At 34.9% G+C, this 13,474-nt stretch overlaps 1 protein-coding gene across 2 annotated transcripts in view; it reads right to left on the reverse strand.

The window, feature by feature from the left end:
• Nucleotides 1–13,474, reverse strand: part of PLXDC2 (plexin domain containing 2) — a 412,323-nt gene that overhangs the window by 131,694 nt on the left and 267,155 nt on the right. For both annotated transcript variants that reach the window (XM_070601478.1, XM_008519041.2), the window contains exon 6: nucleotides 6,547–6,669. In XM_070601478.1, the coding sequence (XP_070457579.1) occupies nucleotides 6,547–6,669 (123 nt within the window). The remainder of the gene's footprint in view (nucleotides 1–6,546; nucleotides 6,670–13,474) is intronic.

Raw genomic sequence — 13,474 nt, forward strand, 5'->3', positions numbered from 1 at the left:
AGCAAATGGCTTCACTGGGGAATTCTACCAAACATTTAAAGAAGAATTAATATCAATCCTTATCAAATTAGTGCAAAAAAGAAAAGAGAGAACACATCCAAAGTGATTTTCAAGGCCAACATTAACCTGATACCAAAGCCAGATGAAGACACTACAAGAGAAGAAACCTACAGATCAATATTGCTGATGAGCATAGATGCAAAAATCCTAAACAAAACATTAGCAAACCAAACGTAACAGTACATTGAAAGGCTCAGGCACCATGATCAAGCTGGATTTATCCCTAGAAAGCAAGAATGTCTTAATATACACAAATCAATCAATGTGATACACCACATTAATGAAATGAAGGATAAAAATCATAGGATCATTTAAATAGATGTAGAAAAAGTATTTGATAAAATTCAACATCTTTTCATGATAAAAACTCTTAACAATTCAGTATAGATAGAATGTAATACAACAAAATAAAGTTCAGATATGACAAACCCACAGCTAACATCACACTTAAGAGTGAAAAGCAGAAATCTTTTCCTCTAAGATTAGAAAAAACACAAAGTCCTAGCCAAAGCAATTAGACAATAAGAAAAAGATAAAAGGCATCCAAATTGGAAAAGAAGTAAAATTGTCTCTGTTTGCAGATGACATGACATTATATAGAGAAAATCCTAAAGACTCCATCAAAAAATTAGAACTAATATTAGAACTAATAAGCAAATTTGTAAAATTGTAGGATACAGAATCAATATACAAAAATCAGTTCTTTTTCTATAGAACCGTAGAACAACTATTAGGAAGAGAAATTTTTTTAAAATCCCATTTATAACAGCATTAAAAACAATAAAATACTTAGGGATAAATTTAAACAAAGAAATGAAAGACTAGTGCATTGGGAAATGGAAAACATTGATGATAGAAATTGAAGAAGACACAAATAATGGAAAAATATTCCATGTTCATGGACTGGAAGAATTAACATTGTTAATATGTCACACCACCCAAAGCAATCAGATTCAATGCAACCTGCACAAAACTTCCAATAGAATTCTTCACAGAAATAAACAAAAATTCTAAAATTTATGTGAAACCACAAAGTCCCCAGTTAGCCAAGCAATCTCGAGGAAGAACAAAGCTTGATGCACCATACTTTCTGATTTCAAAGTATATTGCAAAACTAAAGTAATCAAAACAATATGGATTTGGCATAAAAAGGGACACATTGATCAATGGAACAGAATAGAGAGCCCAGAAATAAACCCATTCATATAGGGTCAATTAATTTTAAATAAAGGAGTCAGGAATATGTAATGGGGAAAGTACAGTTTCTTCAATGAATCATGTGGGGAAAACTTAATAGCCACATGCAAAAGAATGAAACTGGACCTCTATCTCACACCATAAACAAAAGGTCAACTCAAAATGGACTAAAGACTTGAATGTAAGACTTGATACCATACAACTCCTAAAAGAAAATGTAGAGTGCAAGCTTCTTGACGTTGGTCTTGGTAAGGATTTATTGAATAATTTGACACCAAAAGCAAAGGCAACAAATGCAAAAAAAATAAATAAAAAAAAAGTGAGGCTACATCAAACTAAAAAACTTATGCACAGCAAAGGAAACCATCAACAAAATGAAAAGGCAGCTTATGGAATGCGAGAAAATATTTGCCAACCACATATCTGATAAAAGGTTAATATACAAAATATACAAGGAATAGTTTCCATACAACTCAACAGAAAACCCAAATAACCCAATTAAAAAATGGGAAAGGATCTAAATAGCTATTTTTCCCAAAGACATAGAAATGGCCAACAGGTACATGAAAAGGTGCTCAACAGCACCAACCATCAGGCAAAGGCAAATCAAAAGCACAATGAGTTATCACCTAACACCTGTTAGGATGTCTATTATGAAAAAAGACAAGACATAGCAAATACTGGTTAGGATGTGGAGAAAAGGGAACCCTTGCAGTCTGCTGGTGGAAATGTAAACTGCTACAGCCACTATGGAAAACAGTGTGGAGGTTCCTCAAGAGATTAAAAATAGAACTCCCGTATAATCCAGTAATTCCATTTCTGGGTATAAATGTAAAGGAAACAAAAACGCTATCCCAAAGATATATCTGCACTCCTACGTTCATTGCAGCATTATTCATAATAGTCAACATATGGAAAACAACTTGTGTCTGTTTACGGAGGAATAGATAAGGAAGATGTGGTATATATACACAATGGCATATTATTCAGACTTAAAAAGAATGAAACCCTGCCTTTGTGACAACATGGAAGAATCTGGAGGGCATTATGCTAAGTGAAATAAGCCAGACAGAGAAAACTGCATGGTATCACTTATATGTGGACTCCAAAAACAAAACAAAACAAAACAAAACAAAAAAAAAAGTTGAACTCATAGAAATGGATTTTAAAATGGTGGTAGCCAGGGCCTGGGGGTGGGGAAAATAGGGAGAGGCTGGTAAAAGAAACCATCTTTCATTTATAGAATGAATAAGGTCTGAGGGTCTAATGTACAACATGGTGACTGGTTTCTAATACTGTATTGTATAATTGAAAATTGCTCAGAGTGAAACTTGTGTTCTGATGAAAAAAAGAAAAAGGTAGGGGACAGCTCAGTAGAGCAATGGTTAAGTTCGGGTGCTCTGCTTTGCTGGTCAACGTTTGCCAGTTCGGATCCTGGGAAAGGACCTACACACCACTTATCAAGCCATGCTGTGGCAGGTGTCTCACGTATAAAAAAGAGGAAGATGGGCACGGATGTTAGCTCAGGGCCAATCTTCCTCAGCAAAGAGAGGAGGATTGGTGGCGGATGTTAGCTCAGGGCTAATCTTCCTCAAAAAAAGAAAAAAGGAAAAAAAGGGAAAAGGTAACTATGTGAGGTGATAGATGCATTAACTCTAAGGGGGGAATCCTTTTACAATGTATACATATATCAAATTATCATGCTGTATATTTTAAATAGAGAAATTTATACTTTTTAAGATAAAACTTTAGAAGTAAAAAAATTTGTTTTTAAATTCTACCTTGGTACTTTTAATCACAGGAAACACTCAACACATACCCTTGTTCTAAGGGAAAACCCAGGTGTCCTCCTTCCATGTGCATTTTTCTATCTCTAGTACCATTTTTTTAAGATTGGGAAAAGCAAAAGGATAATAACAGCCAAAAAACTTCACATAATAATAGAAGTAAAGGGGTTTTCTGGTCATGAAAGGCCTCTTAACAACAGCTTCATTTTCCTTCACGTGTCCAAAACCCTAAAGCTCTGTTCTCTTCTTTATTCCCTAATTTCTATTAGACATTTTGGCGGTGCAGAGAAAACATTGAATTAGAGGGAAGAAGACCAAGCCATGTGTCCTGTCTCTAATACTTTCTGCGTGACCTTGGACACAATTAACTTGCATGAATCTGTTTCTTCTCCAACATGGGAGGAATAATTCTTGCCTTCTAGAGATTTCTGCATGAAATACAAGAAAATATTTATCTCAAATTCTTTGTGCAAAAGAGAGGTCTAGATAAATTGAGTAATTAAATGTTTTGAATGCAAATTCTGATGAAGATATTCTTAATAGATTGTTAGTAGCAGGCTTTTGAAAATAACACTAAGTTCTGCAAATAAGTTTTATATTATGTAGGAGCATAGATCCCTCGACATTTTTTATTTAAATGGTTCTATATAGTACTAAGTTAAAAATTAAAAGTTGCTGAAATCTAAAACTTTATGGTATGCAGGTTAGTTGAAGTGGGTTTGCGAGTTAAAATCTACCTCTCTAAGCAGCCTCTTATATTACTCTCTAGGTAGTGCCCAACATGGGGAGCAATTAGGTAAACAGACCAGGAAGGCACTTTCCTTGGACAACTATAATGTAGGAAAATACACTCCTAAGAGAAAACCATGAGCGGAAGAATGGAATTCACATCTCTAAAGAGCTGAGTTAGCGTGGTCTATCTGCTGGTTCATGACTGACAATCCTACACTGTTTCTTTCATGATGGGCACAAAATCTAATGGCAGTGTTCCTTCTGTCAGAGCTGAAGTTGTTATTTAAGCTCGTCTACCAGACCACATGAGTTACCACACCATGCTGTGCACTTATTGGAATTGAGCAGTTGGAACTGAACATCCCTAGCGTGTTTATTTAACCAGAAATCAAACGATCAGTAATGGGTGCCAATTTTTCATTTCCAAAATAAAAACAGGCAAGTGGGATGAACTTTCAGTGCCATTTCAGGTCACTGTCAACTCCAAATTTTCTGATTCTATGCTCAATCAGGTTTCTGATCATCAGCAAGCATTATACTTTATAATTTGCTATTTATGAGCCATCAAATGATTTCTCTAGTAAAGGGTTTATTTTTACAACTTTTCTAGTTTTTGTGCATTAATATTCTATGACTCACTCAGACTTCAGTAATCCTCTAGGCTGCCTGTAACACTTGGAAGCATAATCTTATTTTTAAAATCTAGTGCTTAAATACTTAAAGAAATATTATCCTTGAAGAAATTTTCTAAACTGCTGTTCTCTCCTCTAGAGAAGTTTTGTTCTCCGAAAACGTTGTTTCCCATCCTTAAATATTCCTTCAATGACCCTAGCCAATCAAAGTTGGAAATATTTCAGGAAGTTGCTATCATATAAAAGGTCTTTGTGGAAAGCCTTGTAATATTCAAAAGTGCTCCATTCATTTAATAAAACACGAGAAATTACTCAGCTTTCATTAGCATATTGTAAGAACTCAATATTCCCATTGGTCATTATAGAGAAAACATATCAATAACGTAAAATACATTAATTCTTGAGTATCAATACTTTTACAATTCGCAGAATTAAAAACTTATCTTATATATTTAATTTTTTTCATTTATTCATTCATTGAATAATTATGGAGGGCCTACTGTGTATTGAGTTCCTGTGCCAGGTACTGAAGATAAAATTCTTATCGTCACAGTCCTTGTTTGCAAAGAACTTAGTTTCCAGTTGGAGTAGCATACATTAATTTTTAAAAGTCATTCAGATGAAAGTAACATTTAAATATTAAGAGCTATCTGGGAATATGGTGTGTGACAGAGTGTAAGGAGGGAGAGACATTTAATATGCTTTATGATTCTGATGCTAATGGTATAAAAACTTGGTCATCCGAATCCAGTGCCCATGAGTGAATGGCTCCAACATCATCTGGTAAGTGACAGAACTTGGAAAATAATCACCTTTCATCAAATAATTTCCTATTTACTAAGGTGATTCTGTCTGGGAGGTCGTGGAATAAACTTCAGGTAAGTTTCCACCTGTAGTTCTGCCTTAAGCATACTTACAATCTACGTGTACATCCTTGGGCGTTAGCACCTCGTTAATTTTTTAAAAGAGGGAGGATAGCATATAATATTCTTAAAATAATAGGGGGAAATAGTTATCATGGCTAACATTCAGAGTTACTTAATATTGGAACACATTTTGGTATTACTCAAATTGTTTGAAATGTATTTCTCAGAGTGTATATGCAAATATGTTTAGTTTCCTTCTTCCTTTGCTATTTTCACCTGTAAAACGGTTTCACCATTTTGTTCAGAAGATTGTTTTTAACAAAATGATCATTTCCCCAAAGCTACCGCTACCGTTAAATCTGTTCTACCCACTAGTAAATTTCTTCCTTGATCATTAAGACAAAAGTAGAAATAACTTTATTTACACCAAATGCTTCCATTATTTTATAAGATAAACTGTCATTTGGGCAAATAAATATTATTTTTGTATTATAAAGAGTATAGAAATTTCTATCTTTAAGTTTTCCAAAACAAACTCTTCTTTTCCATAATTTCTTTCTCACAGTGTTACAGGCTTCAATAAGATATAGACATGAAAATACATTTGTGTCTTAAAGACTTTGAATTTCTTAGTTAGATTTTAATAGCACTTAGTGATGTATTCTAGGTTTCCTCTGACTATTTTATATGTCTCCAAAAGAAATGGTAGCGATAGATTTTTGTCACTAACCTTGATCAACCGTAATAGGCTCTATTTCATACTTTAAAGTCAGGAAAACTTAATTTTCCTGTGTATTTTAACTATCCACCAACTTATATTTTTAAAAGGTGTGTTCTTATGGTACATGTAATTCATAAGGTTGGGAAATTTAATATCAATATACTATGCCACTTGCCTCTACTTGAAGATCAGAATAAAAAATTATCCCTATTTAGTTTTTTTAATAGGAAGGACTTATTGCAAATAGCATCAAATAAATGTGCTTTGTTCAGGTGTCATTTACAACAACTCATTTATTCTAGTACCTAATAGATGTTAATAAACATTTGTTGAACAAATGAATGAACGAATGAGCGGCATTTGACCATATACTTTTACTCCACATATTAACGTTAAAGGATAACATTTGTCATCTCAGAGCATTTGCATCAAGAAGTTTATAAGTCCTTCTACCAAAAAACCCACCAAGATTACAAAAATATTAATATCAGTCTGTTGCTAGATATTAAAAAGTATACATTTAGTGAAAAAAAAGGCTAACAAATACATACCATTATCAAAATATCTGACTGTTGAATTTCTGGATACACTGGGATCAAAATTTGCCATTAAAGGTGCTATGTACTGTGTGGCTGTTAGCATTCGATGTACAACTTCTCCAGTGTATATGAAACCTAGAATTAGAAAAATAGGAAATATATTAAGAAAAAACCCAGGTAAAATTTTAATTAAAATATCTTCAACTCAATTGCAGTCATATTTTGAAAACAAAATATCATAGTAACTAAAAAAAAGGGAACATAATGTCTTAATGTCTGATGAACAATAATTGGGTAACAAATTCTCATATGATTTGGTAACTTGTAAACCATAAATTTATAACATGTACAATTTTGATTGTGGGAAAAGTGACTGTTATCTGGAAGAGATTATTAGGCTGAAAAGGCTAATTTTGTACTATAAGTAATTCAAACACTGAATTTGCCATTATGAATCCCTTGTTATTTTAACACTAGCCAAACATGCAAGACCTTTTTACAAATGAATGCCTTTTCTTGATGTTGAATTGCATTTTCTTAAACTGCAATCTAAGCTTAGGACATTTTAGAAACCCCACATGGATATCTTTCACACTAAAATGCAGAAAATGTTTTGGGCCTTTTTTTCAAAGTTGAAAGGACTCTAAACACCCATGGAAAAACTTGTACACTTCTCAGATTGCTCAAATCTTTATGATCCTAGCACCCTACCAAGTAGATAACGATTATATGTTTGTAGATAAGACGGTAAAACATTGATAATGCACAAATGCCTCTCTATTTAGAGAGTTATCAATGCCAGCCTATTCTAGCAGTTGGACGAGAGGGAATTTACTATGGAGAACTCTGTCTTGAACTAACCTTCAATAGCTCCTATGTTACAACCCTATCCACTTTCAATTATCCACACTGGGTTTATTTACTTTGTGGATTATCCATGACAAATTGTTAATCCTATACTGGCTTCTTGCCTCCAAGGTCTTTAGCTGCCTGGAAGGAGAGTCTGCTCAGGGAATGCTACCTAATTTTAATATTAATCTAAGAAATGCACAATTAAGAATGTGTATGCAAATGAGTGTGTGCTTGTGCATGCACACACATACATGAAATATTACAAAATAAAATCCAAAGCAAATTATTTGTGACAATGCAATCGTAATGTTTAGCCAATCATAAATTAACTAGACATCTGGGGTTATTCTAGATCATTTTTCTATTTGCATAAAAATTAATAAAATAAAACAAGCAAGATTTTTAAGAACACAAAATTAAATCTCTAAAAGTGTTAGAACTTTTGTTGTCTCACTTCATGTTTAAATAAAGCTTTCATTAGCTTATTGTGGCCTTTATTGTTTCAAATTCTCAGTTGTAATTTCTAGGTAAATTATTGGAGAATTAAATCTATAGTTATTTACTTTGAAATTAATTTCTTTCTAGCAATGTCCTCTTTCCTTTGACTTCCTTTGCATTTTTCAACAAAGGCATAATAGAATTCTAGCTATTCATCTTAAAAATATACTTTTAACGGGCCCAGCCCTGTGGCCCCACAGCCCAGTGGTTAAAGTTCCACATACTCTGCTTCAGCGGCCCAGGTTTATGGGTTTGGATCCTGGGTACGGACCTACTCCACTGAGCAGCCATGCTGTAGTGGTCTCTCACATATGAAATAGAGGAAGACTGGCCCAGATGTTAGCTCAGGGCTAATCTTCCTCAAACGAAAAAAAAAAAAAAGAGGAGGATTGGCAAGAGACGTTAGCTCAGGGTGAATCTTCCTCAGCAAAAAAAAAAAAAAAAAAAATTATATATATATATATATCTTTGTAACTAGTAAAATCTTAAGCATGTGTTTTAATCATGAGTTGCTCTTTGTTTCTCATTTGCTGAGCAATATCTTTCAAATAAATTCCCTATGTCTTGAGCAGAACGTTGTTCATTTGCAAATTCACATAGCTCAAGTGTACTAAGAATTATTACGATAGGATGACACAGTCATTGCTTTTATTTGATTTCCTCGTAGATTTTCAAAGCCATGCTCTTAATATGCAAAGTCCAATATCACATTGTAAAATTGTAAAGATGAAGAGTAACTATTGTTCAGGATCTATGATTTATGTTTTTCTCCTCTCCTCACCAGTATGCCTTTATAATTTCACCATTAAAATGGATACAAAAATTCTATAACTATGATCTTTTAAGGAAAAGATTGAATTATACTCAAAATGTCCTTTCAGGGTCAGCAGCTTTACAGGAACTTCCCTAACTCTATATACGCCACGTACTAATAGAAGAAACTTTGCTTGATTTGAAGAATAAAGAAGGCAGTAATTCAAGGCAGTAAGATAATTTAAAATCAATACACAATTCATTCTCTAAAACAACTGTGTAAGAAAAGTTGCAGCAAATCCTAGAAAAACAGAGTTACAAAATGCACAACCATAGATGATTTCAGATACTTAATTCTTACTGTTAGTATTTAAAATAAATAAGATGTATATATTTGTCCTGAATGTTCCTACATAGGTTTGGCAAAAAGGTATTCTCCACTCTCTATAAACCAATTTTCAGATCATGGGAATCATTAAAATGCTGCTTTCTTTCATCAGGAAAAAGTTTTCCGGAATTACAATTTCTCACATTTCAAAGGTGAAACCGCAAATTGTTCCCAAAGAAGTAAGTAAAAATATGGAAGAACTTGTTAATATTTAAAAGCGATAATTACAATTTGTGATTCTTCTATTTTTGTAAAATTAAAATAAATTATAATTACTGTTACTAGGAGTACTACAATTGCCACAACCATTATTAACAAGAAACAGCTACTAACACGTCTTCCACTACTACTAACGTACCACCAGCGTTAAGACCACCACCACCAACAATGTGAAAAACGATCCAAGGATGCAAAAACCCCACTACTCTGCAAAATGAGTTTAATTTTGCTAATTCAGAGAATACTTGTTTGTTTCCCTTAGCCATATTGAAAGCCGATGCCTATCAATATCTCAGGTGAGTTCTTAGTATCTAAGAAGTCAACGCTTGACTGCAGCGATCGTCTCTGCTTAGTTCTCCTTACATTCCTAGACTTTGAAAATATGACTTCAGGGGCCAGCCTGGTGGCGCAGCAGTTGAGTTTGCGTGCTCCTCTTCCGTGGCCCGGGGTTCACGGTTCAAATCCCGGGTGCGGACCTACGCACAGCTTGGCAAGCCATGCTGTGGCAGGCGTCCCACACAAAATAGAGGAAGATGGGCACAGATGTTGCTCAGGGCCAGTCTTCCTTAGCAAAAAGAGGAGGATTGGTGGCGGATGGTAGCCTAGGGCTAATCTTCCTCAAAAAAAAATCATTTCAGCAGTAGGTGGTTGAGTGGAGAGAAACCTTGCAGGCCTGCTGAGAGCAAAGACCTATAATTAGGTGTTGAATTAGAACCAGCTATGCAAATTAGAGTCTTTTAGGCAACAAAACTTCTCCAAAGTTTCAAAGGCACTCGCAGCTACTGATATCTCATTTAGACATTTACTTCTTTTCTTTAGCTGTCTTGGGCATGTCCTGCAGTAGGGGAAAAATTATTTCATTTTTCTGGTCTCTCACTTTGTTTTTTGCTGAGGAAGATTGGCCCTGAGCTAACATCTGTTGCCAATCTTCCTCATTTTGCTTGAGAAAGATTGGTCCTGAGCTAACATCTGTGCCCATCTTCCTCTATTTTATGTGGGATGCCACCACAGCCTGGCTTGATGAGCAGTGGGTATGTCTGCACCCGGGATCTGAACCTGAGAACCCAGGGCCACTGAAGTGGAGTGCGTGAACCTACCTACTACTCCACTTGGCTGGCCCCAGGTCTCTCACATTTCGAGGTAATTTAAGCAACATATTTCTATTGTTTTTTTCAAACTTGTTTGTAGTCATTTGAAGGGCTAATCATAAAATGTCCCCTTTGCTCACTCTGTCTTTCTAGTTTAAACAGATTCATCTCTCTAGTAATAAGATTTGTGAAAAAGTGTTTTTTACCCAGATAATTTAGTACCAGGAAAGGCACCTCCATTTAAATGATCCAAGTAAGAGAAGCAAATATGTTTTGCTTTTTGAATTTCAAATAATAGCTAACACAGTGCACTTCTCTTCTGCCTTAACTGCCAGTAAACCTAGAATGGAGTTCTGAACTCAGCTGCAATCAGCAGCTTTGCTCTTGCACCTGGAAGCATCTCTTTGGGCTGCCTTCTGTAGAGGTCTCTGGTCAATTGACTAACCTAGTGTTAAATCTGGGAAGCTATCAAGTCATTTGGGGATCCTATCATTGTAAGTTCTGGCCTGAACAAACCCCACTCAGTCATTATGTATTTATTAACCACAAGGATGTACTTACCAACCACAAATATTATTGTGATCATTACTGAAGTTAACCCACATCAATACAGGCCTTTACTGATCACATCATTTTCATGTATTCTCTTCATCGGATCCTTACAATAACTTTGAAATGATGGTACTATTATTATTATTTCCATTAATTAAACGAAGGATGTCATAAGGCTGGGTAAATTGCCCAAAACCACATGGCTAGAATTAGTGTTCTGATTCCAAATTTCATGACCCTCTCACAATACATTTGAGAATTCATTATGTGTCCAGAACGAAATACTCTCCCTCAGAGGATTTCATACTTAAGGAGTTTGAGGAAGAAAAGAACTGTTTTCTGTGTGAAAATTCCAACACCTATACCTTACAGCAGAGTTGTAGCTCCCTCAAATCCTGTACTTTTATTGTATTGCTTCAGCTTCTGTTGTTTTCATTGGTAAATTGTACAAATAAGTTTAAATTAGATTCCGCTATTACAGCCAACCAAATGGGACTTAGATTGGCAAAGAATTTATTTAATGTTAGAATTAAATTATTTCCTAGTTGTGAGACTAAGTTACTTGACCTCTCTGCGTCTCAGTTTTCTAATCTGTTAAATGGGGCAGTGATGGCATCAATATTGGGTTGTAGTGGTTGAAGGAATTGATACATGAAGATCACTTAAAAACAGTGTTTAAATAAAATCTGTGGAAAACAACCAATCAATTAAATTCCCTCTATTCTTTATCTCCTGAAGTCTTTTTCTGTCTAACGTATCCTAGTTGATTAGACATACATCAGAATGTTTATATGACTTCAAAATTGTGCTTCAGACTCAAATGGTAAGACAGGCGTTTCTTTGCATTATTCCAGCTTGGGTTAAAGTACACCACTGACCCCAGCCACAAGGCAACAGATAACAAAAAGCCTTCCTGTCCAAAGTTCTACATTTGATATATCTTGCCTTCATTCTGATGGAATAAATGTTCTGTAAAAATATTAATTCCTATTGGTTGCAAATCGTTGTTTCATTTAATTGGAAGTGTCATAGTAATAAAGGAAGCACGAAGAGGCTATAATTGCCTGTGAAATACTCTGCAAAACTTTAATATGTAAAGGGTTATATATTAAATATTCTACTTCATCATCCTTCACTTGATATTTGTGACCCCAGAGGAAAGGCTGGAGCTGATGGCTATGCCTCTACGGCCTTGAGCACTTACAGTTAAACGCTATCTTTAGAATACAAATGACAACGTTGTTGCCACTATTGTCACCTTTATGTTGTGTGTATTAGGATCCCTACACACAAATCAAAAGGATCTGAAATTTACGGTCTTTTATCCATGGGGATTTAGAGAACAGATTCCTCACAGATCCCTCATTAGCCTTATACACGGTCTGTTCACAAAGACCTGAGTTGTTTAACTGGGAGGTGGTGGTGGTTACTGCTTTGTCAGTTGCTCAGTGTTTGTGGTGGAAAACTTGCTTGAAACAAACAAATGAAATCTGAGCATGACTCAACTTACGTTTTGCACAAAATGCCATTTTATGAATCATAATACATTCTCATATGCTATAAACTATCCTCTTTCAGACAAATACTTGTTTGTAATTCAGTCAGCCGTTTAAACAAAACCATATGTGGCGGCAATTGCTAATTTGAAAATTAAAAGTTGTGGTAAGTTATCTGGTAATGTAACTGTCTGCCAGCTGCAACTGTACAATGACAGGTTTCATGTAACAAGCTTCCTCTGGACAAAATTGTTGCTAGTAGATCTCGCAGTTCACTGTGAGGATATTGGTTTGTACATGCGTCCAAGGTGGTTAAAGAAAAAAAAGAAAAAGAAGCATTTCTCAAGTTCATGGTAGCTTACTAACCAATGGCTCCTAGGAAGCAACCCATAATAATCACCAAATATTTTCTCTCTCTAATTCCAACCAGCTGTCAAGATAAGATATACCAGCTATATTTTATACAGTAAAAATTATAAAATATATCACATCTCATAGACTCCTTTATTCCATTGGCTTAAGGCATCCTTGGGGACTGCAAATGACAACAAAGCCATCCTCTGGGGAAAAAAGCAACAAGTAATGACTTGGTTATTGGTTGCAAATTATATTCATGTAATTACCAATACAAAAATTTATGTTGACTATATAAAGTGCCTCTCTCCAACTCCAGAATGAAAGAGCAAGAGCCAGAATTGTGTAGTTGAGGTGAGAAAGAGAGACAAAAATCTATAACTTTTTCTTTCATTTTCATTTTGAACTACTAACAAAAATTTAGCCTATAGTTCTTGCTTTCTCCATCTTGTTTCTCCAATACATCAATGTAACTTGTTCTTAACTCATGTTAATTCCTAGTAGCCACTGAAAACAGCACCTCTTTCACCCTCCTCAAATGCTTCTGATTATCTAGTATTTCCAGATAGGTCCATTCACACTGCAGACAGTGAATGGCGCCCCCTGGAGTTGTGTCGTGCAGGAACTACGTAGCTTTTCATGGAGGCACAGGACTACTCTTGTTTACTTGAAAATCAAGTTCATCCCTCTATTCAGACCAATCCAGGTAATAGTTCAAGAGCCTTACTCTTACATGGGAA

Source organism: Equus przewalskii, chromosome 30 (genome assembly GCF_037783145.1).
Source record: "Equus przewalskii isolate Varuska chromosome 30, EquPr2, whole genome shotgun sequence".
Lineage (NCBI taxonomy): Eukaryota > Metazoa > Chordata > Mammalia > Perissodactyla > Equidae > Equus > Equus przewalskii.